This window comes from Nothobranchius furzeri, chromosome 7 (assembly GCF_043380555.1).
Source record: "Nothobranchius furzeri strain GRZ-AD chromosome 7, NfurGRZ-RIMD1, whole genome shotgun sequence".
Classification (NCBI taxonomy): Eukaryota; Metazoa; Chordata; class Actinopteri; order Cyprinodontiformes; family Nothobranchiidae; genus Nothobranchius; species Nothobranchius furzeri.
The window spans coordinates 79,120,004-79,147,503 of NC_091747.1; the positions used below are offsets into that span (position 1 = coordinate 79,120,004).

The 27,500-nt window shown below is 42.6% G+C and overlaps 1 protein-coding gene across 4 annotated transcripts in view; it reads left to right on the forward strand.

Moving 5' to 3' along the window:
• Positions 1 to 27,500, forward strand: part of pax5 (paired box 5) — a 101,608-nt gene that overhangs the window by 15,653 nt on the left and 58,455 nt on the right. For 2 of the 4 annotated variants that reach the window (XM_054751540.2, XM_054751541.2), the window contains exons 3-6: positions 2,272 to 2,469; positions 3,063 to 3,127; positions 5,166 to 5,291; positions 15,508 to 15,692. In XM_054751540.2, coding sequence (XP_054607515.2) covers positions 2,272 to 2,469; positions 3,063 to 3,127; positions 5,166 to 5,291; positions 15,508 to 15,692 — 574 coding nt within the window. The remainder of the gene's footprint in view (positions 1 to 2,271; positions 2,470 to 3,062; positions 3,128 to 5,165; positions 5,292 to 15,507; positions 15,693 to 27,500) is intronic. The other 2 variants (XM_070553818.1, XM_070553819.1) reach the window with 1 other exon arrangement.

The following is a 27,500-nucleotide window of genomic DNA, read 5'->3' on the forward strand; positions in this document are numbered from 1 at the left end:
TGGAAAATGATGGTTGGTCACAGTTTTTTTAAAAGTTTTTGTTATGTGTGATGACAGTTTTGAACCAAGTTTTAGTAAATTATGTTTATTGTTTTATTTAATGCACACCTCCTTGAAATAGACCAACACACCCTGACTGACCTAAAAAATATAAAGTCACAGCTTGGATTTAGCTATACAAACAGGTACGAGCCTCCTATTGGATAATTACTGCACGGAGGATTAACTTTCAGCTGGTAACAAGTTATTTAATCCCAACTTGCAATGAGTTGCTTCTCATTTCTTAAATATTCGTGTAGAAAGACACATCTGGTGGTCGTGGAAAAGACGTAAGTCTGTTTGAGAAGGGTCAGATCATTGGCATGCATCAAGCAGAGAAAACATCTAAGAAGATTGTAAAAATGACTAAAATTGGGTTAAGAACTGTCCAACACATTCTTAAAAACTGGACGGATAGTGGGGACCCATCGTCTTTGACGAAAAAGTACAGCTAGAAAACATCCTGAATGATCGTGATTGGCGCTCACTTAAACGTTTGGTGAAATCAAATAGAAGATAAACAGCAGAACCCAGGGCCATGTTTAATAGTGAAACTAAGAGCATTTCCACACAAACAGTGTGAAGGGAGCCCAAGGCATTGGGACTGACCAGCTGTGTTGCTTTAAGAAAACCACCATCAGCGAGGTAAACGAGATAAAATGCCTCAATTTGCTAGGAAGCATAGATTGGACTATGGAGTAATGGAAGAAGGTCATGTGGTCTGATGAGTCCAGGTGGACCCTGTTCCAGAGTGATGGTGCATCAGGGTAAGCTGGACCCATCATGCCTAGTGCCTACTGTACAAGCCTGTGGGGGCAGTATTTATGATCTGGGCTTGCTGCAGTTGGTCAGGTCTAGGTTCAGCAATACAAGTTCAGCTGACTTCCTGAATATACTGAATGACCAGGTTATTCCATCTTCCCTGATGACACGTGCATATTCCAAGAGGACAATGCCAGGATTCATCGGGCTCAGTTAGTGAAAGAGTCGTTCAGGGAGCATGAGACGTCATTTTCACACATGGATTGGCCACGACAGAGCCCAGACCTTAACCCCATTGATAATCTTTAGGATGTGCTGGAGAAGGCTTTGTGCAGCGGTCAGACTCAACCATCATCAATGCAAGATCTTGGTGAAACTTTAATACAACACTGAATGGAAGTAAATCTTGTTATATTGCAGAAGTTTATCAAAACTACGCCACAGCGAATGTGTGCCGTGATCAAAGCCAACGGTGGTCCAAATACATATTAGAGTGTGTGACCTTTTTTATTGGTCATAACTTTTTATTGGTCAGGAAGTGTAGTTGCCTCACGACAACAGCTTTCGACAGTGAATACCAAATAGTGTGGTTGGTGTTAAAGAACTCGATGCTGGCTAAAACCTATACAGTAAAGTATTTTCCAATGAGACGTTTTCCTTTGATGAATCCAAGTGGTGACTCAGACTAAAACAAAAAACCAGCACAGAGGAAAATGTTTCCAGTATCAGTTAGCAAATTGTTTTGTTTGGCATAATTTTATTGAATCAATCAACAAATAAATGAATGAATTCATTAGGGGTGTTTTGTCAATACTCTGGCAATACAATATATATATATCACAATCCCAACGAGGCGATATGATATATTGCAACACCAACGGCCAGATGGTAGAGTTTGTAAGACTAAATAAACGGAAAACTCGAGCCGGATCATAAGATCTTGTTCTGCCAGAATGAAGGTGATAAAAATGGCTGCCACTCACCAGTCGGAGTTAGAATTGCACCACACAAAGGAAATACAACAAAAACAAGATTAGGTTCACTCTTTTTAAATATTGATTCAGTATCATTCAAAGAAATGTCACAAAATGTTTTCTTGTGTCCCTAGAATTTTTAAATGTATGTTTTTAAGCTCTAGTGTATCAAGCACCAACTAAATAACCCACCCTGAGGCACTTTCTTTTGGGAGAAACCCAACAATTATATTTGAACAAGTACTTGGCATTGATGAAAGAGGAAAAACTTCCTCTCTGTTAGAGCCAGACTGCTGCGCCCTCAGGTTGGAGGGAGAGAACAGGAACAAAGAAATCCAGATAGACACAAACAGGCTGGAAAACTCTGGGCAGGCAAGTTCATGCCAGCAACCACAGACCAGAACCCTTCAGCTCTGGAGCAGGAAGTGCCTGTGAAACATCTCTGTGCGTTTATAGAGGAGATCATCCAATTCATCTTGTGTGTTTATCATGACAGGTACTATGAAACAGGCAGTATCCGCCCCGGGGTGATCGGGGGATCCAAACCAAAGGTTGCTACACCCAAAGTGGTCGACAAGATCGCTGATTACAAACGCCAAAACCCCACCATGTTTGCCTGGGAGATCCGGGATAGGCTGCTGGCCGAGCGAGTGTGTGACAACGACAGCGTCCCAAGTGTCAGCTCCATCAACAGGTACCACAGTCTGTGTAATCAGGGTGTTTGGGTGGCAATGGTTGCAACAGGTACAGAGTGCAGGGTGTGTGTGTGTGTGTGTGTGTGTGTGTGTGTGTGTGTGTGTGTGTGTGTGTGTGTGTGTGTGTGTGAGGGGAAAAGAGAATTGTAAAGAGGCCCACAGTCTCCATATGTATGAAGTGGCTTCAGCTCAGTGGTTCTACACGATGGTACGACGACAAGCCCCTCTCCTGAGCACAGAGGCAGAGAGGAGGGAGGGAAGAGAGGGAAAGAAAGAGAAATGAAGGTGTGTGTGAGAATGGAAGAAATGAACAGAAAAGAAATGAAAGAAGAGAAAACAGGAGAGAGGAAATGAGAGAAGGGCAGAGTGGAGGAAAAGAGAAGGAAAGGATGAAAGGGGAAGGAAAGCCCTGCATGATCAGCCAAGCAGGAAGTGTAAGGCCCCTCTTCAAGCCACCACACACACACACACACACACACACATGCAAGCTCACACACACACGTACACACATTCACACACTGCTCCCACGGTGGTCATGTTCTCTCTGTCACTCAGAATTTCTCACACACTAACATCTCTTCTCCTCCTGCAGGATCATTCGGACCAAGGTCCAGCAGCAGCCTGGCCAAACGAGCTCGGTGTCTGCTCACAACCTCGGTAGGTTTCTGCTGTGAAGTCTTCATTCCTGCCCTTACATCACTCTGAACATTTAACAATGCGGCACCTAGACCCTAACCCTAACTAAATAACACGAAAGATGGATATTTGTTGGTTCAGCATGTCAGAAAGAGTGAAGGATGCATTTGAAACAACACCGGAGGTGTTTACAAGATCTCCTGACAATTTGTGACCCAACCACAACCAAAAACATGTTTTAATTTCATTTAGCAGAACTTAAAAGAAAATACATTTTAATGCATAATAACAAGAAACGTCCCCTTGGAGACATGAACTGAATCCAGGATCCCTAAACCCAAGAAAAGATTTTAGGTGTTTGAATGAAAAAGGCAACAGACTTTGGTTAAAATCTTATGTATTCTTCAGCCAAATATGGTCATCATTTATTTTATTTTATTTGCATTCATCCATTAATGTAAGCAAAGATGTGGTTAAAAAGTAGATTTGTATTCTACATGATCTGTTTTTGTCATTTGTTTCCGTTTGCATCAATGAAGATTTAGCCCTGAACTTCAACCAATGTTGAATTTTAGTAGCTGACTGCAACAAAGGACTCTGGGAGCTGCAAATAGCCCGTGCACTACCCTTTGGGTGCTGCTTTTTCAAGACTGAGGAAAAGATCAGAGAAGGGAAGGGAATTTAAACGGCAAAATCTTAGTTAATATTTCTACTCGTATTTAAAAGAAAGTTCCTTGTAAACTAAATTAATCGTTTTATAACCCTGATGGAATCGTTATTCCCTTTACTCCATGAATAACCCCTCTCTCTGTTTCCCCACTCCTCACTGCAGTGGATTGAGCCTCAGTGTCTCTTATATCTTCATGATCACACATTGTCTTTTAATCTAAATTAATTTTACACACACACACACAGCCTCCTGACTCCTGCCTTTTACACACGTCTGGTAGATACGCACATCGATGCAGTGAGATGTGCACTCACGCACACACACAGACGGGCGTGCACGCTCACACAGATTACACAGATAAATGGCTCCCACTCTCAGGTGGAAAATTGAACATTTGGATTTGCAGAATAAGAGCGTTACGTCGTGATAAAAGAAGAGAGAAAAGAAAAAGAAAGGGAAATCAGATAATTGAAGTGCTAAATCAAGTGATGGGAAAAAAAGGGGATATGCATTCATTATACTGAGCTTGTCGTTAGTGAAAGAGTAACAGCTCGAAAGGACTTTCATCCTTCAGTTTGTCTTCTTTTTTTCTTATTCCCTGTTTGGCCTTGTCGTTCTGTGTCTGGGGAAGAGAGGGGTGGGGGTTTGCTGAGGGAGAGGATTAGGATGTCTGTTGCCACACCTTCTTCTGTCCCTCCTGGGATAACGTGCTGTCACTCAGCCTGACGTCCTCTCACCGATAAAAGACCAAACTGTATGTTTCAGTGTGTGTGTGTGTGTGTGTGTGTGTGTGTGTGTGTGTGTGTGTGTGTGTGTGTGTGTGTGTGTGTGTGTGTGTGTGTGTGTGTGTGTGTGAGAGAGAGAGAGAGAGAGAGAGAGAGAGAGAGAGAGAATGACGCCTGGACAAGTGTGTCACCATGTCGCTCTGCGAGGAACTTGTCTCCTCCTGGGGGGAGATTAGAAGGAGGGCTGAACAGGTTTCTCCTTCATGTTACAGCTCTCTGTAACGCACACAGTCAGTTTTTTTATTTAGTCATCTAATAATTTTTCATTTTTACAATTGAATTTTTCTACATGATTTTTTAAAATGCTGTTTGAATTGTTCCACTAAGCTCCACGTTTAAAAACAATGCTTTTTAAATGTTGAACTAAATTATTGCTTCTTCAAAGTTATTTAAGCTTTATTTAATCTAAGTTTTATTCTGACATAAATATTCACTTTTAAAAATCTTCTATTTTTATAAAAAAACACACAAGTGCAATTTGACTCAGGTATAATTTTAACCAGATAAATAACTTAACTGAGAATGTTGTATTAGAACAGGATCATGACCACACTGTTTGGTTAATTTGACACTTCCGTTAATCCACCATGTGATCCTTCTACAGCGACATCGGTTGCTGCCACACAAGTTTCAGCAGTGACCAGCGACTCGGCTGGCTCCTCCTACTCCATCAGCGGCATCCTGGGAATCAGCTCAGCTGCTGACGTAGGCAAGCGGAAGAGGGATGAAGGTTTGTAAATATTGTAAAGAATGCCATTTGTGCCAATTCATAAATAATGTTCAAGATTCTGTCTAGTTTAGTCTGATTTCCACACACCACAGCTGAATAAAACATGCACATTATACATCAAAATGCATAGCTGAATCCAGAGAAACAAGCTAAGACTTCTGCTGGTGGTATGTCATCAAACGTGGAAAAAACCCCAAAACACTGCAAGAAATCTCTTGTTGGATATCAGGATTTTAGCACAAGTGGTGAGAAAATCCAGCCTTGGTTGGAGTGCTTTTGTTCAGAACAACTCTAGACTATACGTTGTTTTAAATGTACGCACAGAACTTTGGCGTGCGTGTCTGAACTTGCTAGTTGATATCGTTGAAAGTTTTCACACAATCACAGTTGGAGTTTTGAGTTTTCATCAATTTTTACCACAATGCCCTCAACACTCCAACATCTCAGCCAACTTTCTCCAACTTTCCGGCTGCACGGTGGCGCAGTGGTTAGCACTGTTGCCTCGCAGCACGAAGGTTGCAGGTTCGAAACTCGGCTGCGGCCTTTCCGGGTACTCTGGTTTCCCCCACAGATCACAACATGCCCTATAGGTTATAAATTGTAAGTTGCTTTGGATAAAAGCGTCTGCTAAATAAACAAACATAAACAAGTTTCTGTATGCTCTATCGATAACGTCTGCTAAGGTACAGGATCTATGTTGCATTTAGATGGAGGAGTGAACTTTTTTGTGTATGGAGGTGGGTGGTGTTAGTGTGTGTGTTTGCACAGGTATTTGTGTGTGTGTGTGTGTGATTAGGAGTGTGTATGTGTCAGTGGCATTAAAAAGCCATCACGCAGACGATCTCCCGCGGTAAATGAGACAGGACCAGATGTTGGAGCAAAGCAGGGTGACAGAATGCCACTAGGGGCTATTTCACTCTCTCCTGCACATTTGGTCTCCACACACACACACACACACACACACACACACACTGTATGTGTGCTTTTCCCCACTGCTGATGAATTTTTCCAATCATTCCAGCGGGTTCCAGGTGAATCCCAGACGAGCCGTGATATGCTTGAGATCACCTGCTTACTTATCAGATAATTAAAAATACTTCAAACACACGCACTTACGCACAAACAAACACTCACACACACATTCAATTGTGATGTAAACCCAAGAATAAGAGTTTGTATCTAAAAACAAAATCAAGCCCATAAATCAACACTTTTATCAACAGTTTGGAGGAAAATTCCTGCCTTAGTTTTGCATTTAAGGTCATAAATGTGGCGGGTTTGTAAAATCTAGAATAAGAATGTAAATAAATAAAGAGCTGAGAATTCTTTTAATCCAGCAAACAAACGCATGTGATGATAAAGCTCGGATAAGGAGAAGCTGATGAAAGAAACATATTTCCGTTATATTTATAAACTACCAGTTACGAAACGAGCGTGACATTTCAACCTCTAATTCTCTCACAAGAACATCATCAGGTTCTTGTTCTGTTTTAGAACCGTGTTACAAGATTTTTCTGTTTGAGCTTTTAAACCTGGATCATCTTATTTGTTGTTTTTCAAAATAAAAGTTTAACATTCAAACAGTACTTGTAGCAAAAGGGTGAATTAGAGTTAGACTCCATTGAAACATGGGATGTTGTCTAACTGAATACTCTTATGGAAATAGGCAGAAAGTGTTCACTGACTGTGTTTTCTGTCAAACTAATTAGCTGCAGAAAGTCTCAATCACCTTTTTTGTTTTATTTAGATGTTGAAACACCTCAGAGTGTCTGGTTGGGTTGACCACAAGGGTCTGGTGGATTTTCACTTACACATGACAAAACATGATCATTTGAAACTGGAAAAGGAAAATAATAAAATGATAACATCAACCCAGAAAAAGATCAGCATGTCTGAAGGTAAATGCTCGTGACTTTTAGCACAAGTTAAAAGACGAGCGACTGCGTAATGGACAGTGAAATCCAAACCAACAAACAGGACCAGTTCAGGTGAGAGGTAAATGTGAAAATCACTTTTTCTACGTCCTTGATAAAGAGTTGTGGCTTCACTTTAATTGACAAATACAAAATAAAGGAAAAAAATACGTAAGGGTACAAAATATTGAGACAAAATTACCAACATATACTCATGGTGATGAATCACTTTTGTATACTGTATATTTATGTATCTTTGGATAAATAAACACGGTCAGAAAATCGCTTTTTAAAGGTAAGTAAGTACATTTTATTTATGTAGCGCTAATCACAGACATAGAATCACAAAGTGTTTCACACAGATCAAAACAAAATAAAACATGAGTCATAAAATCATAATGGTCTCAAAACAGAAATAGATTCACATCTGAAAAATAAAGTTATACAATTATAAAATTTCATAAACAGATGAAAGATGATTACACATTTGAGTTAAAAATAAGAAAACAAAAGATTTAGGTAAAAGCAGCTTTAAATAAAAGGGTCTTGAGTTGCTTGTAAAAGAGTCCAGACTGTCAGTGTTACGTAAGATCGTTCCAAAGTCAGGGTGCAGCACTCTGGAAGTAGCCATCACCACAAAAGGCCCATCTTAGATTTAAGAACACTTTATTCACATCCATATGAACGTGTCAACAAGCAGGTTTTAAGTTTAAGATGAACATTTGCTGACTTATTGTAGAAAATTGTTAAGGTCAAGGTGGGGGTTTGTGTTTTTAAATACATCTGAAGTTCACATCCAAGGTCACAGCAGAGTTAATCAGTACCAGACATACTAAACAGTTAAGCTTCTTCAAGTTTCATGGAAAACTGACCACCTGGTGATTTATTATTGTCTGGCAAAAGAAAACAAACAAACAAAACACAGGTGGAAAAAACACACTTCCACCCGATGAAACATCATCTGTATGCTTATTCAAACGATTAAACGATTTAAAACAATCGTTTCTGGATCCATATTAATCGAAAGGCTGGTATTTGTGTCGTCTCTTCAAAATATTGTGTTGGAGAACCAGATTTTGACAAAACATCTGGATTCAAATGAACTTGGTCTTTCCTGCATTTTCCATGGCACCATGTGTTTGGTGATGGGGGATCCGTGACACATGACTGTGTTTCATAACTCACATCAAAACGCATCTTCTTGCTTCATATGTCTCAGAAGGGTTCAGGAAGCTCCATACGGGCATCCTGTTTCTGGGTGTCACGTTCCTCTTGTGCGTTTTATCTGCAGTGTGTGTGTGTGTGTGGCAGAGGTCTGCGCGGTCGGCTCTGTGGTCTAATTAACAGCATTGCTAATCACAGCTTCCATTAGAGCAGCCCCCGCTGGATAATGACACACACACACACAGCAAGGGGCAACAGCAGGAACAGCATGCACTGACATGGACAGACAAACACACACACCCACAAACAAAGAAGCAAGCTTCTCAGATACGTGCACTCCCATTTGTGTGTTGGTGCTGGAATACGTACACACACCACAGTCACGCAGAAAGACAATCTCAGCATTCATCTGGTAACTTTAGCGTTGGGCCAACGTTTGAGTTTGTCACGGTTCCACAGCAATGTGACGCTTTCATGATGTTAGTCGCTAAGCATCAATAGTGGTAAAGAGAGCTTTTTGTTTTGGTAGATGTTGTTTGGAATTGAGATTGGATCTTTTATTTATGTGTTGGTTCATCAGTCCAACCAAAACTTTTAAAGAAGTATTATCTGAAACAGTTTGCTTTAAGAGTCTAAAAGCGAGGAACCTATAGGCGCGTTTCCACTTTAAAAGTTCCAGGAAATATCTGGGACGGGGAAGTGCGATGCCTTGGCCAATGATCAGTGCCAAAAGGCACCCGCAGGCATCAATAACAATTAAAAATGTTTTACTATGTCAAAGCACGACATAATTTCATCCATTCAGGGGTTGGGAGAGCAGCTGTGTGACGTAAAAAGCTGTGTTCAATGACCAGGAGAAGCATTGTTTCATGGCGTTCTGTAGCAGATCACATAGTGGACAACATTACAGCTTTGGAGGGATTATTGCCACGTTATTGGCGTGACTTCAAAGCTGTGTCAACACTGCTCAAGGTTTCTTCTTCCATTCTACTTTAAGAGCAACTCGTTCAATTTATCAGATGCTGGTTGTTTGTGATGTCTACTGATATTATTTCCTACTGATTTACAACCAAAATGAGTCAACCACAAGTCCCACCCAGCGACTCTGCTGGGACATTTTAGAGTACACACCCCAGCTCAGGTACTTCGTTGGTTCCTGAAATGGCTTGGAAAATGGTTGTTTTAGTCTTCAACTGTAAAATAGAGACACGCAGATGCCACAGGGTCCGGTAAAATCACACAGAGGCTCTGATAGTGGAAACGAGCATCAAGTGAAAGCCAACATGATGAATAATGTCTTAAAGGGCATTCAGTTTGGACATTTCTGCACAACGCCTCACCAATCCCTGTGTCATCTGTATATTTCTTTTCAATAACACATATTTATCTTAGAGAACAGATGAAAGAAAATATTTTCTTCTGCAAAAAGCAATTTGTATTATTTGTAATCGGCCTCAGCTGCTGTGGTACAGAAGTAAAAACAGTGGTACAAAAATATCTAACATGAAAGGTGACTAATCTGCATTGGAGAGCGATTTTACTTCTTAAAACAAGATACATTTCTAAACGACCTCTTTTTAAAATCACATTGTTTTGTATCATGTTGTATCGTATTATCCTGCATCAAATCAGTGTATCGTCATCTCTGACACACAGTATCATATCACATCTCGTTGTATCAGGATTAATTTTATGGCATTATGTTAAACTTGTGTTTGAGCACTAAAGCTTGGTTTATGCTTGACGCATTCACTTTCCGCTTGGTGATGCGGCTCACGGATGGAACGCGCTTCACAACTCGCAGCATTTTTATGGTTCGTGCGGCTCGTCTCTGCGGTGAGCCAATATTCTCCCAAACTGTAGGGGGCAGCATGGAGCTCTACGGCATGCATCCAACAATTCAATTCAATTCAATTCAAAAAAACTTTATTAATCCCAGAGGGAAATTGATTGCTGTAGTAGCTCAGAATAATAACAATAATCAAGTCATCAAAGAGTTGTTGTATATTACAATGGCTGTTGGCAGGAAGGATCTCCAGTAGCGGTCAGTGTTGCAGCCAAACTGAAGAAGCCTCTGACTGAAGACACTCTTCCGTTGTCGGACAGTCTTGTGAAGAGAATGCTCAGGGTTGTCCATCATGTTCTTGATTCTCTGGAGAATCCTTCTTTGTATTATCTCCTCCAGTGGTTCCGAAACTGCCGATACTCTGGCTGAGTCCTTGAAAGGGCTTGGAGTTCCTCCATCTTGTTGGCCAGTGATCTCACATCGCCCATTATGATCGATGGAAGAGATGCTTTGAATTTCCTCTTTCTCTGTCTCCATTTTGCTCCCGCTCTGCACCCAGGCTTCTTGCGTTTTAGCTCATTTGGGATTTGTGGCTTTAGTTGAGGTATTATTTCAGCCTTTCCCATGTTAATCAGCTGCTCCCGATTGTAAACCAGCTTGTTGCCATGGTTACACATCATAACAAATGCTCAAAAAGCGAAAAAAGCTAAAAAATAGCAGTAAAAATCCTCCAAGCTTCACAGCACCAGAAACTGAAAAGTAAAGTGTCCAAAAAAATACAGTTTTTCCTGAGAAACTAGAAGAAAAAATGCCCAAGAAAAGGCTAAACTTACATATAGTCAACAGAGCTACTCCAACATGCAGCCACCCAGAGCAGCGCAGTTCCGGAAGTAAAACTACACCAAAGTAGAAGTAGAAATTACTGTTGTTTACAACATGACATTTCAGCATTTTTAACAGCGTTCTCGTCTTTTCCGACAGTGCGAGCTATTTCTCTCCAAGAATTATTAACAACATGTTGATCACGGTGATCTCTGAGAGCTGAATCATACAAATGTCTGTATTTACGAACCTCTGCCATACTAGTTCTTGCCGGTCCGCCATGTTTTTCCGCGTCCGACCGTCCGCGGGGTTAAAAAATTTCCTAGGTGCGCGGTGCGAAAAGTTTGGGCCGTGCGGAGGCGCGGTGGAGGGGCGTGGTTGTTAAAATGACGCAATTTTGCCGGGTGGAGTTGTGCGAACCTCGCGTACGCGTCAAGCATAAACCTATCTTAAAGCACAGTATCATACCCTGTTATATAAAGTCATCTTCTATTGTTGTATTTTACCAACACCTGTGGAATCATGTTGTTATCATAATGTTTCTGATCAAATCTCATCTTGTTTCAACACATTCTATTGAGACTTGACTATTATTATTATTCTGAGCTACTACAGCAATCAATTTCCCTCTGGGATTAATAAAGTATTTTTGAATTGAATTGAATTGAATTCCTACCATTTCATTGGTTGTTCAGTTTAAATCCTGAATTCTAAAACACAACTGAACATGACCATAAGGAAGCAAGCAGCAGCTGTGCAAAAGCTAGAAACTCTGAAAGGCGGGATCAGCAGCATGTGTGTGTGTCGGTGGGAGGAGTGTGTGAGGGCAAAGCCCTGTGGTGACCTATGACCCCCAGCCAAAGCGAGGGGAAGTAGGGGGTTACTGGAGGCAGAATAGATATGAATGGGTATGAATGGAAGAACTTGACTTGTGGGGCCAAAAGGGGACTATTGTACCTTAAACCTATTCAGTTTCACACTGAAGCTGCTTGTGTGTGTGCACGTGTGTGTGTGCGTGTTTTCGTTTGAGCGAATCCTGCCTGGACATGGACTCATGGACAGGTGAGACAGTCACTCATGGGAATGTCTCACTTTCCAACGTCTCGTGTAAACTACGTTCAGCATGTTTGAAGGAAAATGGTGCAGAAATCACTAGTCACTCCACAATCTGTAAAGCATGAAGGACTAGTTTCAGTGGCATTTACTCAGAATGCCACATTGACCTCTCACCCCTTTGTGCATCCACTGTGACATGCAGCAGCTTACCAAATAAAGCAAGCTGGGAGTGAGCAAGAGATAGAGGACAGAGGAGAGCAAGGAGGAAATCTCAGCCATTGAACCACAGCTCCGCTCAGTACCTCCAAAACTTTGATCTTTGGACACAAACAGGCATGCACACATGCACACACACACACACACACACACGCACAAACACACATTTAACTGGCGGCTCGAACTGTGAGGTCAAACTGAATAGGTGCCAACTCCAATTCTTCCCAGTTCTGAGATTTAACAATTTCAACTGTTTCCGGCGTTGTTGAAAAGTGGCTAAAGGCATGCTGAGATGGTGACAGAGAGCAAGACAGAAGAAGCGGAGAGGAGAGGAAAAAAGCAGAAAGAAGGGAACAATGAGGACTCATTGTTTGTTTTGTTCAGCTCTGAAAAAGAGGGAAGAGAAACGCTTCCCTTCTGAGACTGAATCGCAGAGATAGAGGCAGCCGTGTGTGTGTGTGTGTGTGTGTGTGTGTGTGTGTGTGTGTGTGTGTGTGTGTGTGTGTGTGTGTGTGTATGTGTCCAACACTGAAAAGGATTTAACCCGTCACGGCAATGAGTTTCTTTACCCATCCATGGATACAATGAGACCAGCCGCATATCAAGCTACCCACCCTCCTACACACACACACACACACACACACACACACACACACACACGAATAGACAACATTGATTATAACGAGTCAAAGCTTTGCTCTTTCTGCTTAAACGATACATCCTGTTACCCTCTTTGGTGTCTTTCTGGTTGCCTTTTGGGTTTTCTTTAGTGTCAAGCTCTTGGTCAGTCTTTCAGAGTGTGTTTGTGCATGTATGGACATGTGTGTGTGCATGTGTGTATATCTCTGTGTGTGTGTGTCCAACAGAGAGAAGGCAGAAAGCAATAAACGAGCTGAAATGGTGCCATCAGAGCTACATGATTGATCAATTGAATTCCATCATGGGACTGGCCAGTGGGATTAAATGGGTTGCTGTGGGTTACCAGGCTAAAGCATCATACTGCCTTTATCTCTCCCCTGATTGGTCTGTCACCAGAGACCTGAACCGTACACTCTCTCTGCTCACAGCCTCTGTAGATGAGTGTGTGTGCGTGTGTGTGAGACTACAGAAGTGAAAGAGAGATTACGATTGAGGAGGGTGTTTGCGAGAGAGCGGTGAAAGAGGTTTTGTGTACTGGGAATGTGAGTTGGTTAGCTCTGTGTGAATGTGATGGGATCTTAAGATACAAGGTTTACTAAAAGCACCTGCACAAACCCAAACCATGGTTTTCAAAAAGTTTTTCATTTTGTTCACGGCTTTCAACAGACCTCCCACCCTGCTGCAGATAGGCTTTGGTTTTCTCCTTAAATACAAGAAATTATTGAATGAAAAGGCTCTCCTTTATAGAGCGAGAAGCTTGGTCGTCTGAGAGGGGCTTGGAGTAGACCTGCTGCCATATTGAGTAGAGCCAGTTGATCTGATCAGGATGCCTCCTGGACGCCTCCCTGGTGAGGTTTTCTGGACTCGTCCAACCGGGAGGAGACCTAAAGGAAGAGCCAGGATGCGCTGGAGGGACCTGTGTTTCTCGTCTGGCCAGGGAACACCTCGGGATTCCCTCGGAGGAGCTGACCCAAGTGGCTGGGGAGAGGAAAGTCTGGCCCTCACTGCTTAGGCTGCTGCCCCCATGACCCAACTCCGGATAAGCAGAGGGAGATGGAGAAACTGACAGACAGACAGACAGATGAATGGAATGTTTGAAAATAATTTAGATGATGATTGAAATGAAAATATTTGTTTCACTTCACATAATTGAAGTGAAAATAAACGGTCAGTAGGTTTATTTAACACATAAAAACACAAATGTAAGCTTTATCTGACCATTGGGGTTTATTGATGCATAAATTATTTACTGCAAGAATTTCTTGGATCTCTAAAGAGTCATTCTGGTGCAAAACTCAAGCAGGCTTCAAGAGAATTTAAAGCTGAAGAGGCAATAACAGGAAGGAAACATGTGGGAAGTTGAGGTCCAAAGTCCTCGTGTGTGCTTGTTGGCAGGTTTATAAAAAAAAGGTGCATTCATGCTTCAGGACTGTGTTCTTAGAAACAATAACACTGTTTTTAGTTTTAAGAAAGTTAAACTGTGACTTCTTTACTGGTAAACAGGCCAATTACAACACACCGTTGGACTGAAGATGTTGTGTGTTCTAATCTTCAAAGTTTTAGGATGCAAATAAAAGCCAAACTTTGGTCTGAAGGAGAGATTTGTTGGACTAAATGTTAAAACATCCCAGCTCTGTGCAGACACAAACATCGCTGACGTTTGATTGAAAGAACAAGGGAACCGACTGGGGAGACAAAATAAAATAAATAAAAAACCTAAAAATAAGGAAATGTGTTTCAACCTGCGAGAAGCAAGACTCCTCTTCTGATTTGGAACAGCGGCTGTAAAGCCTCAGCTTTTCTTCTTCCTGTCTCGTCTCTCTTCGCCACATTACTCATCTTTATCCGATGACCGAAGCCTGGCACAAATGAATCTGTATTTTCAGTCCAAATGAAAAATATATATAGATGTTTGAAGTCCCCCACTCCTCTCCAGCTGTCCGTCACATCGCTACCCTGGACACACACTCCCACACACACACACTAAACACACAGTGACCTCCTGGACTAAAATAGGCTCTCAGGAGCAGTTCGGAGCAATGAATTGGCTCTATATTGGGGGATTTTCACCCTCATCCCCTTTTTCTCTTTATCTTTTTCTCTTATTCCCTCTTTTCTAATCATTTGTGGGCTGCAACTCCTCAGAGTTCTTATAATTGTCTCGTTCGGTCCCTCCGCTCGGCAATAACTGCAGGATACGAGAGCTCACAGTCTAATACTGATGCCAAAGCAATATATATTTGTGTGTATGTGTGTGTGTACGGGTGATACGGCGAGCAAGCCCGGGAATTGTGTTTATATGGGAGGAGAATGTGTACTTCAGAGAGATCAAGAGGGAGAGACACCCTATGCCTGGTAATGGATTGCATTTGTATGCGATTTTCTCAGTTTTCACAATCTATGAAGTCACTCAATCCCGAATCAGTTCACTGGAGTTTTTTCCAAGTCCTCTAACTTCTTTCTCCACATCTGTCGTAGAGATTGTGTTATCACCCCTAGCCACCACTCCCCCCTTCAGTCGTCCTTTCCAATTTCCCTCCATCATTCCTGCAGACTCGATGCTTTTTGCTTTCTTCTAAAAACTCTGGCTGCACACCTCATTTTTCCTCTCTCTGGGCAGGTTTGCAGGAGTCGCCGCTGGCAAATGGACATGGCCACAGTGGGCGGGACTTCCTCAGGAAGCAGATGAGAGGGGAACTGTTCTCGCCACAGCAGATCGAGGTACTGGACCGCCTCTTTGAAAGACAACCGTCCTTTCCAATCCAATCCAGCACTGAGCTCTATGTGAGCCATGACTCTGGCAAGGTAAGGGCGAGGCATCGTGCAGGCTTTGGGCTGAGTGTTGAGCAATGCTGGAAAGGTTTGACGAGGGGTCACTTTCACACGACAGCTAGATTTTTCTTGTTTAAAAAATATGGTTGAGGCTTATTTAGCAGCTTGAGCGAAACAAGTCAAACCAAAGATTAGGCAGCCAGCAATTATTGTTTCATGTCAACAAGCAAAAAAAATTTTTTTTTTCAAATTTAGTTTTACATAATAAAATTGTGGTCAGTTTGAATTTAAAAATCATTTTAGTGTGATTGTTTCCCTAAAAACCAAGATTTAAAAAAATGAACAAACAAATAAATTATTCCACACATATCTAAATTCATCAGCCTTTTTCCTGTTGTGATGAATAAACCATGAGACAAGCAATGAACTCACAAGCAAACAAAAATAAAATCAGAAAACACAATTGGACTAATCAGAATTTTTTGTATTCAGCCTTTTTGTTAACAATAACTGAAATCACAGAACGACAGCAGCGTGGTCTTTTTAGTCATTCAGGGAAATGCTGACTCAGCCTGCTTATGCAAATTGTGCGCTGCTTACAGAAGCCTTGGAAAAAATTCTTCCACAAGAAAGAAAAAGGGAATCTTGAAGTGTGCAGATATTTTTATGGTTAGACGAATGATTGTTCAGACGTTAGGGCATCAGTAACATCGGTCCTGGGGCACGCCGACTAATGTCAGTGTTGTTTTAGGTTTGCATTTAGCTATAAAGCCTGCCTGCTATGCCTTGCCATACCATGTCTACATCAGCTTAGCATTTCTCGTCATTATTCCCTCTCATGCGGCTCATTTGCTCACTGTTGTGAAAACGCAAACATTCTGTTTCCTCCTTCTGGCCAGATGCGCTGCAGCGACTTCCTGTTGTCTGATGGACTCATACAAGATCCAGTCAGCCCGTTTTATTGATGTTTCTATAATCTTGACTCACTGCAGGGGCTAATGAGCGTATTGACCCAGCTTTCATTATGACCTCACTTCCTGCTGCTTGGAGGACAGTGATGGAGCTATCTGCATGCTGATGCACTTGGGAATGAGCTGCATGTGTGGGCGCTTGTGAGCGACGGGGATGAGAGAAAGTCTGCCTGCGGGTCTTAATGCTGCCTCTAAATTGACCTTCCGCCCTTTCTCACACCAGTGAATGAATGTAAATCTGAGGAGAATGGACAGGTGTTAGCAGCACTCTGAATAACAACATGGAAGCAGGCTGATGTTGCTATTCTGTTTGGCTTTTCCCTGGTCTTCTCTACTCTGAGTTTCCCACTCTGCATTACAGAGTTAGCTACTGCCATTTATTTTATCTTGCCTTCTTTTTGTTTCTTGTCATGCTTCCGGTTTAGTTCGTCTCCGTCTTCTTGTTCAGACCTTTTCATCTTCTAAGGCCTAGTCCACACGTAGCCGGGTTTTTTTTTAAACGAATATCCGCCCCTCCAAAAACTTGCATCCACACCACCTCGTTTTAAAAATAAAACTCTGTCCACACGTACCCGGATAAATACGTTGTTAAGGACATGCCAGACCTGTAGGCGGCAGTACTTCCCCCGTTCTTAACCTCGTCCTTCGTCTGTGGTCTTCCGCAAGGAGCAGTAATTCCGCTTGCAAAAACAAACAAGCAGAAAGCGCTTGGACAGTTGATAAAGCGAGCGCAGCTCTGAGGGCATCCATGCTGTCGGCTAGTGTAAACACAGGTCGCACACGTGATGTCAGCATTTTTTGTCGCGGAAAGTGACGTCGCGGACCTTAAAACTCCGGTTTTGTCTGTCCACACGCAGACACCCAAAACGGAGAAAACGCAGATCTTCACTTTGGCCGGAGTTTTTAAAAAGATCCGTTTTCGTGTGAAAAAACTCCGTTTTCGTGTGGATGACAGGCCAAAACGTAGAAAAATATCTACGTTTTGGCAGATCCCTGGCTACGTGTGAACAGGGCCTAAATCTGTCACGAACTCCTCCAGCTGACTGCATTCCGACCATTCCTGCCACCAACGTGGCGGCTGACGTCATCACGCCGACACTACTTAACGAAGTGCCGGTGTTTCATTCATTGCTCAGTCATCGTTCTCACCAGACTTTGTATCGAGTCTCCAGGCTTACCAGCCCTCTAAACCCTCAAGCTAAACCTACAGGAGATAACCGGCGTGGTTATCTCCGTCACTCCGCGTCTGGGCAACAGAACTCTCAGTCACGCTTCAGATCTGCCAACGAACCTGACAAAATCTAACGCACCTTGCTAAGGAGCTAAAGCCCCTGCAACAGAAAACAGCTTCGTGGTCTGTTCAGCTGTGAAATGTGAACTTGTGTCCTCAGTCCTAACATCTGCTGCACATTTAGACAGTCTGAATGGAGAAGAATTAAACAACACTTTGGTGAATCTGTCAGAAACAACTAGAACTTTGATCTTTGACCGTGTTTACAGGGCTGTGGACAGGATGTGTCAATAAAAACATGGTGATTCATCTTTGATTAACAGTAAAGAGCATTTATTAAACATCAAACATGCTGTATGTGATGTCAGCAAAAATAATTTTGGGCAATAAAACCTCACATAGTTTTTATCAAACTAACCCACAATCCTTCAAACAAAACTGGATTTGTTGAGTTTGTTAGGCGTGTGCTTTGTGTGATTTGTGCATATGTTTATGCGTCTCCACACGTATAAAATACTTCTCATCTCAAAAGGGTCCTTCTGTTCCAGTGGTTTTGTCTATTTTTAACTCTATAGAGGCTCACTCATCTAGTCAGTGTCGAGGGCAGAAGTACAATCACACACACCAGAATAGTCTCAGAATATGGAAACACAAACAGGTTGCAGCCTTGGACCTACAGGGCAAGTCTGCCTGTTTAACCCATTCATCTCCAGTTGACCGACATGGGGAGTTCAGTGACACAGAGCGAGAGGTGGACAGGTTGTAGGCTGTTGTAGCTCTATAGACTGAGACTCTAGACCATAATAACCATCATTCCTGGTTCAGTGTTTTCTCTGAGCTCGGTCAAGTCTGCTTTTGGGACAGCAGCTTTGAAATCCGGGTCACGCTGGGGTCAAGCTGCAGTACAAAGAAATCCACACACACACACACACGCACACACCTCCTTCTTTTTAAAAGGGGATGATTGACAGGCACACCCTTAACACTGACAGCTACAGCTCAGCCTCTTTGATGTGTGTGTGTGCGGGCGTGCGTGCGTATGTGTGTGCATGCGTGCGTGCGTGTGTGTGGTCAAGGAGGGTCATGTTATAGTGACTAAAGGTGTCGGATACACTTGGCCCGAGTGGTGATGCTGTTATGAAAGAAATTGTGTGCAAAAAAAAAAAGGGCAAAGGGTCAATTTCAGTTTTCAATTGATTCCCTCATTTAAGTTCTTTTATTTTTGCTGCATAAGAAATCTGTTTTCATTTCACTTTATCTCCCATAAAAAGCCTCGGACTAAAAGCAAATGCAATTGGAGCCGTCACCATTAGTTACTCTTCTGTTCTTGTTTCAGACCCTTTCTTCATTCCTTTTCCTCAACAAGCCCTTCTTTTATCTTATCTTCCTCTCATGCACCTCTCCCTGTAGTCTATTAAGCCCCCCTAATAATTTATGTGCACGTGCTCCTGTGTGTGTGTGTGAGGAAGCCTGCCAAGGAGAGTTCATTTGAATTTCCCTTTAATCACTTCTTATTACTCAGCTGATAAATCAGAAGAGCCAACACCCCCCTCCCAAACCCATGCTGTTGTCACGTTGGTGTTTGTGTGCTTGACCCAAGACATCTAGAATCGTGTGTGTGTGTGTGTGGCGGGGTGTTGCAGAACTGGACCTTCAAGTAGATTCTGGATTAGGAGGTCTGGTGTTTTGAAGGTCAAGGAGGAGTGGAGGTCTTACGGTGCTGCTGGGGAGATGGTACGTGGGGAGGTCTGAGGTGGCAGGATCCAAGTGTCCAGTAGGGTCGAGGTAAGGGTTCCAGAGGAGGGTGGATGAGTGGTGGTGAACGGGACTGTGAGGAGTAAGATGCAGGCTGAAGAGAGGTCCAGGAGTATGGCTGAAGGTGTGAGGTTGAGCAGGATCTGAGAAAAACAAGGCGCAAATGTCAGGTAGACTGATCAATAATATGACTAGACTAGACTAGACTAGACTAGACTAGACACTGAGTGGCAGGAGAATATCCAATTGAAGACACCCATGTGGAGTAATCAACCAGCATTGAGCAGTGGTCTCCCTCCTCCTCTTAAGCCGAGGCTGATGATGAATCTGCTGCAGCTGGTCCCGTTCAGACACCGCTCACCTGGAATGAATGCTAGAGGCTGATTAGAGGATGAGCTCACCTCAGACCACGACAGCTGCTCCGGGTCCAAGTGCCCCACCTGAACTCCGAAAAACCCAGACCCACAGAGATCTGTGTTTTTCAGTTCTGTTGATCAGATGTGTTTTTGTCAGAAAGGATTATTTTTTTTTTCTTATTATTCTGAGTCAGTCTGAAAGGGGTGAAACAAAATATCTAGTTTTTTTGTTTATATAGCAAAAAAATGTATTTCAGTAATGGTTGCATAGTTGAGAACTTAACACAGAAAACCTGAAGTTTGGAAGGAAGCTTCTATATCTCTATAACGCAGACATTGTAAATTAAAGTATTTTTATTTTAGCCTTTCATTTTTTTTATCATCAAACATGAGTTTGCCACTTTTTTTCATCACATTATTTGACATAAAACGAGAGATCTGGGGGAGCAGCAGTAGTTCAGGAGGTGGAGCGGGTGGTCCAGTAATTGGAGGGATGTGAGATCAATCCCGGCCCTTGGCAGAGAGGTCTGCTTTTGTGTCATTGGCCGAGACCCTTAACCCGCTGGTGGTGGTTGGAAGAATTAGTGGCACCATTGCTCAGCAGCCTCATCTCCATCAGCATGCCTCAGGGCAGCTGTGGCTACATTGTAGCTCTCAATACACCAAGTGTGTGTGTGTGTGTGTGTGTGTGTGTGTGTGTGTGTGTGTGTGTGTGTGTGTGTGTGTGTGTGTGTGTGTGTGTGTGTGTGTGTGTATCTAATAGAATATGTTTGTGCTTGTGTGCTTCTGTGTGCAAAGCTGTGTTTGTGGATTTGTCACCATGAGTGTTGTTTTGTTTTTGGTTTTTTAATGTTGTGTATGTGATGAGGGAGGGGCTGCCCTGCAACAGCCCAGGTCCTACACACGCCAGAGTCCCCCCCTCAGCCGAAAACCACCAACAGACGGACCACAGCCAGAGGACAGGCCCGAGCCCAGAGAAGAAGGGGGGCCAGCTAGAGGGCACTGGCCCCCTGCCAAAGGGAAACCATTTGGGGGTGCTAGGCCTGGAGATTCCAGTCCAGCACACACACACAGTTTTGTGTGCTTGTGTAGACTGGAGTGTAGTGGTGTATTTTTCCAATTTGGATTAAAATTGGGGGAAGAGGTCAACATAGAGGGTTTAGTTTAGACTAACCTCCTACTTGCTGATAGCAGAATTCCCCATCCACTCTTACGATTTCATTTTTTCAGAGTCTAGACCAGGGCTATTCAATTCCAGGCCCGGATGACAGGTATCCAGCATGTTATAGTGATTTCTCTGCTCCAACACACTTGATTCAGTTGTCGAATCACATGTGCAGCAGCTCATCAGGCTCTGCAGAAGCCTGTTAATTAGTTGCTGATTGAAATCAGGTGTGTTGAAGCAGGTTAAAACTAGAACTTGTTGGATTCTGGCCCTCCAGGCCCAGAACTGAATACCCCTGGTGTAGACCAAAATATGTAGTGACTATTTCTAGAATTGTTAATTCAATTTCATTTCTGCAGTGAAATCTCTAAGTGTTGCTTTATCAGCAAAAGTCAAATTTTCTGTATCGATAGCAGGTTTTTAAGCATCATCAAACGCAGCTAAATGTTTCCGGTGAAAAGCTCAAACATGTTTCAGCCTCTCCTCAGAGCGAGGTCAGTTGTCTGTCTGAGAATGGAAACCCTCTTGTATGTTGCCACGCTCAGTTTGAGTCCGGATAAATTCTTTCCCCGACAACAGCTGTCTCCGTTTGCGGGCCCACAGAGGGAATTGTGTTTGTTTATAGTCGAGTCTTTTCTATCAGGAGTACACAAGACCATGCAGGGAAAGAGAAAGTGAGACGGACGGGGGAGAAACCGGGAGCTATTTGGAGAAAGGAGGAATAGGGAAATATTATTATGCAAATTGTGTGTGTGTGTGTATGTGTATGTGTGTGTGTGTGTGTGTGTGTGTGTGTGTGTGTGTGTGTGTGTGTGTGTGTGTGTGTGTGTGTGTGTGTGTTAGGACTCATCTGCTTTTGGTGTCAAATATCTGAGTTGTCTGAACATCAATGCAGCTCTGAGTCAAAGTGCATTGGTGGCATATTTTGGATGCTTTTATTTGCTTGTTCACTTGTAAATCTTAGCTAAGCAAAACCAACCAACCAACATGAGAAACTGTAAAAAACAAAATAATAATAATAATAATAACACCATTCTTGGCTTAAGAATGAAAAAAAAAATCACAAGTTTGTTATCAATGTGCATTATTCTGTCTGTTGAAATGCTGTTGAGACATTGACTTCTGCAGAAACCAGACAGTCACTTTGGTGCCCAAACCCAACAAACCATAAGACGATATCGTGATTCGAAGGGTTTGTCTATTTACATGTATTGCTTCTTTGCTGTGTGACACTGAGATCATGTTTAAACCGGACTTTAAAAACCTACTTAGGAAGCTACGTTTGTATCACATCCAGTTTAGGCAATCCATCCCAATAAACTACAGCCATTCAAATTATATTAACATAGTACTAACAGATAAAAGTTAAGCTCGCTACAATTGGTCATCCTTGTTATGGTCAATATGGTGGAAATCATTTAGAAATTGCAAAACATTTTAATTTCCTCACATTTTTTCCAAAATCTCAAATAAGACATTTTCATTGTTTGAGTTTCATTGTTTTGCTGTTGGGAATGTATGGTGGTATAGTTGGTAGCACTGTTGCCTGGCAACAAGAAGGACGCCAGCTCAAATCATGCCCGTGCTAACTTTCTGCAGGACAGCCTGCAGGCATAGGTGGGCCACATATGGAATATATGTGAGCAAACCTTATGGGTCCCAACAAGTTTGTTTCCATGGTGGCCCCACAGGGCCACACAGATTTTAAGAGGCCCATGGTTGAGTAAGACCATCTTCATGCCTCTGAAAACCCACCTAGAGCCCGTTAAAATCTATGTGGGCAAACCCCTGTAGGGATTTCTACACATAGAGTTTGCCTATACCTATGGAGATTCCATATTAGGCCCATTTTTGTATGCTGGCCGGAGTTAGCATGTTGGGATTTCTCTGGGGGCTCCGGTTTCCTACCACAGACCATAAACATATCCATCAGGCAGTCTGTAAACTCTAAACTGTCCCTAGGTGTGAGTTATTTTGTGACTGGTTGTTTGTCTCTGTGTGTCCCCGTGAGATGAACTGGAAACCTGTCCAGGGTGTCCCCACCTCTCACCACACCATCGCTGGAGTTAGACACCAGCTACCGTGACAATACTAAGGAGGATGCGCGTCAGATAATGGGTGGATAATTTATGTTGATGCTGTAAAACTTTGTTTGTGTAGAGTAAAACGCATCTTTGAATGTCGGATGTTCAGATAAATTCAAACAAAAATACTGCTAAAATTCAACTGTGGATACAGAATTTAGAGTTTGTTCTGTTGGACTGATTAACAGTTGGTACCTGGTCTGTATTCCCATCTCCTTTTCTCCTGAGCCTCAATCCTTCCCACCTCCTCCCTACAAGCTTTACCAACCCCCCCTTCAGTCCAACCCCTCCATGGCCCGGCAGCTGCGTCCCGTTGCTTTGATGAGGTCTGATGGCGCTGTATGAGCGGTGGAATTGACAACATTTACGGGTGCGAATGAGAATGATCCATCTTCCTTAGCGGGCCTGTCACCCCACTGGCCAAACTTCATCATGGCCAATTACCACAGCAGACCCCTTCTTCTCTGCTGGTGCTGCAGCCTGGCCCTACGCATGGATACATGGACAAATTAGATGCTATTATAATAAGACGGCACAGCCAAGATGGAAGGGGTGGGGGGTGGGATAAGGGGTTATACAGGGATGGCATTTTTGATATAGTGAGGAAAAAGCTTCAGGTTTGACAGCTTCTGTGTCTGAGAGAAAGCGGGCTCAAAAAGAGTCTGGAGTTAAAACGGGGCAGAGAGAGAGATGTGAGTGTGAGGGGTACAGCGTAAGCTTTTTACTTGGCAGGTCACAGTCCAGTGGTTGTGTTGTGTGTTGACAAGCACAGGGGTGTTTAAGAGGTCAGTGAGCACAAACAACCTCCCACACCTAGCCCTTTACTCACACAGATGCAGACGTATTAAAAGGGTCAGTGCGAAACTCTCACCTCATCCCCCTAAAGGAAATTCTGATTGGTGTCATTAGTGGACACACACCAGCTCCCACACACAAACACACACACTCACAGGTCAGCAGTAATACATGGAGAAAAGGGATGGAGGCTCTTTAATGCAGGAAAGTGAAAATTTTACATATTCACTTTCAGCAAGGACATTTTTTAAGCAGCTAGTCCTGTAGAAAGTGACTGGAAGTAATACAAAATGTATAGGTAAGCTATAACTTAGGTGTTACAGTTGATGTTTATGTAAATAAATATAATGTAAAGAACAATATTTATATTCTTAAAGAGACACTATTATGTAAAACCAAGTTTTTAGAGCTTTTGACCAGGTTTTATTTCTATTTCCTTTTGAAAAACACCCCCAACGTGGTTTTTGGCTTCATGCATGCATTTACGTGTTTCCGTTGCTTCCTCCCTTCAGCTCTGCTAAGTTATTGCAAAAGCCTGTATGGGATGTGACTGCGTCATCATGCTCGACTCTTCCCCATCCAGGCAGTGTTCCCGATCCTCCCTCCCTGGACTAACCAACAACACCCAGTCTCTCTGAGTAGCCAGGGAGTTATAAATAAGTCATTTCTTTCTTCTGCATGTTAAAGGTGTGGAACACTGAAAAATAAAAGTTTCAATTATTATTTCTGATTATAATCAGTCACTGTTGAGTTTAATGTGCAGTTCAGTAGAGTCACGTTGCTGTGATCCAATCCAAGGTGAGATGTCCGGAAAAAAGACCAAATCCTGCAGACTAAATCTCAACTATGATGTGTCTTACTTCTAGCTCCTGAAACGGGCGCACCAGAGCTTTTTTACAAGGCATTAATATCTACTAGAGATCACTGCAAATGTATTGATTAAATGAGTGAACCACATCTTGCCTAGAGCCCATAATGTATTTTTGTCTGCAAAAAGAACAGGATCCCAGCCCATCCTTCCTAAATAAGAGTTTAATCTGCTGTCATGGCTCGAGGTAAGTGCCTAACCCAAGACATGCAGAATCATCACACAAGTCCAAAGTAGTAAAGTAAAAATGTCTTTATTATAAACGGGAACTGAAAACTGCAACAGGGAAGTCCTGTGCTGAGGAGCCAAGACGGCTCGGGTCTCTGAGGTGTTCAGGTTGAATGATGAGGGGAAGGGAAGCCGGGGAGGACGCTGAGCAGAGGGTGAGGGATTTCGTAGGAGTGAGGCAGCAGAGGGAAGTCCGAGCAGGAATGGCGGAGGAGGACGAGACGTGTTGAATAATTCCAGAAGTGAAGACAGCGAGGGTGAGAGATGACGAGGTGATCCTGAGCGAGACAAACAGGTGTAAGGGATAATCCAAATCCGAAAATACAATCCAAGGTCGATAATCCAAAGAGTCGAAGGCGAGTCAAAACACGAGTTAACAAGTTTCAAAGTTTCAGAATCGCGTGGCTGGTGCTACCTGAACTGGTACAATCATCCGGCAAAATGAAGTGTCTCCGTCCTCCTTTTAAACCCGCGTTCCTGATTAGGGAATCGTCTGCAGCTGTAGTTCCCTCTGCTCCCCACCTGCGGAGAATGAACTCAGATTCTGGTGAGAGGAGATGGTGTGACTCACCTCTGCTCAGGGAAATGACGTCTGCAGAAAGATTTGGAATTTTTTCTGCTCTGATGATTTCCTTTTTTACTACTAAACACACATTTAAGATGCCACAAAGCCATTCCTGATGTAACACATCTGCAGGTGTAAAGAAAAAAAAAACACATTTTTTCTTTACACCTGCAGATGTGTTACATCAGGAATGGCTTAGAGGCATCTTATGAGCAGAAAAAACCCCAACTATTTCTGCAGATTTTACACATAAACCTAGCACATTCTGTAGATTTGCTGTAGCAGCTTTAAGTCCAGTTCTGCACTAAGGAACTAAAGTATTTTAGTTAGTTTGGTCAGTCCAAAACATTTAAAAGTGTTAGAATTTTAAATGTTTAGGACTACAGAACGTGCTAGGTTTTGAACGCAGACATCATCACTGACCACTCAACCCTCCCCTTGGGTATCCTCGCTGGAACCAGAAACCCACGATGCCAGATGAAACGACATAGCGCTAAACACCAGTCCCCATTCTCTATGTCCAAACGTCGTCTGTGGTTTGTGACTTCAAATGGTGTTTTTCTTTTTGGTACTCTGGTGGTTTGCACTTAAATTTAAAGTGGAAGCCGCCGGCTGTTTCTCCTCTGACATTACTGAGCAGAGAGCCTCACACCAGTGGTGTTCTGCTGCTAAATACACAAGAGTGTAATGAATGGAGGACCCGGGGAAGTGCAGAGGTGAAGCGGTTCAGCCAGACCAACAACTGGATGGTCCAGTAATTGCTTTTGGGTTGAAATGTATTATTGTTGGACGTTTTTAGACGAATGCGAGAGAACCACTTCAATAGTTATTTGTTTTTTTTACCTCCACAACATATTTATAGCTATACTATATTAGAATGTTGTTAAGAGGCAAGAAAAATGTTTTGAGCTATTTTTGTTTCCAAATTTGTCCTTGCAGCTTTAAGTGATAATGTTGTCAATAAGTCAAACGACAATCTAAGAGTAAGCAGCAGGCTTTTTGGTCTTTTCAACCTCAAGCTTCAAATTCCCAGTACAATGTCTCACACAGACATCCATGCACACAAACGCACGTGCACCCGCGTGCACACACACACACACACACACACACTCAGGCAGTTAAAAAGCAGGTCATTGCGCTGTCATTCAGCCTTGAGATTCCTTGGTGGTTAATCTATATAAAGTTGGTCATCAGTGTCAATATCATCACTCTAAATTACCACACAAGCTCACACATATGGTGTCACACACAATCACTGACCTGAAGGAGAGATGAGGATGGATGGGCCGTGGCTGTGAGTGAGGGTCAAACACAGGTGAGCAGATAGTTTTCATCATCCATCCATATAAGTGCACTCTGACCTGTCGGTGTCTGCATCACAGTGACCACTTCTGAAATTTCACTGTAGGAACAGAATTGATTCTGAGGTCAAGCTCCTGGGCTGATGATTGTTTGCCCCCTATGTCGTTACATTGATTACCTATTTGTGGTTGGACTGTCAAGCCACAGTGACAATTATTTCTGTTTTAGAAGTTTGAATGCTTTTTTTATTTTTATTTTATTTTTATTTTAAAAGGTATCCTGGTCTCCATTTTTGTAGGTTGCTGTCTACATTAGAGGCTTGTCTGGGTTATTTATTTTACAGATCTGCTCTTTCTAAGGTTAAAAATTTAATATTATGAAAGTGAAAATTATTTAAATAAAATTCTTGTAATTTGCAGAGAAAAGCATGGACAGTTGGAACACATTTTCTATGTCACCTCAGTTTTTGTGTTTGATGAATGTCTGATGTTTGTTAAAAGCATTTGTGTGTGTGTGTGTGT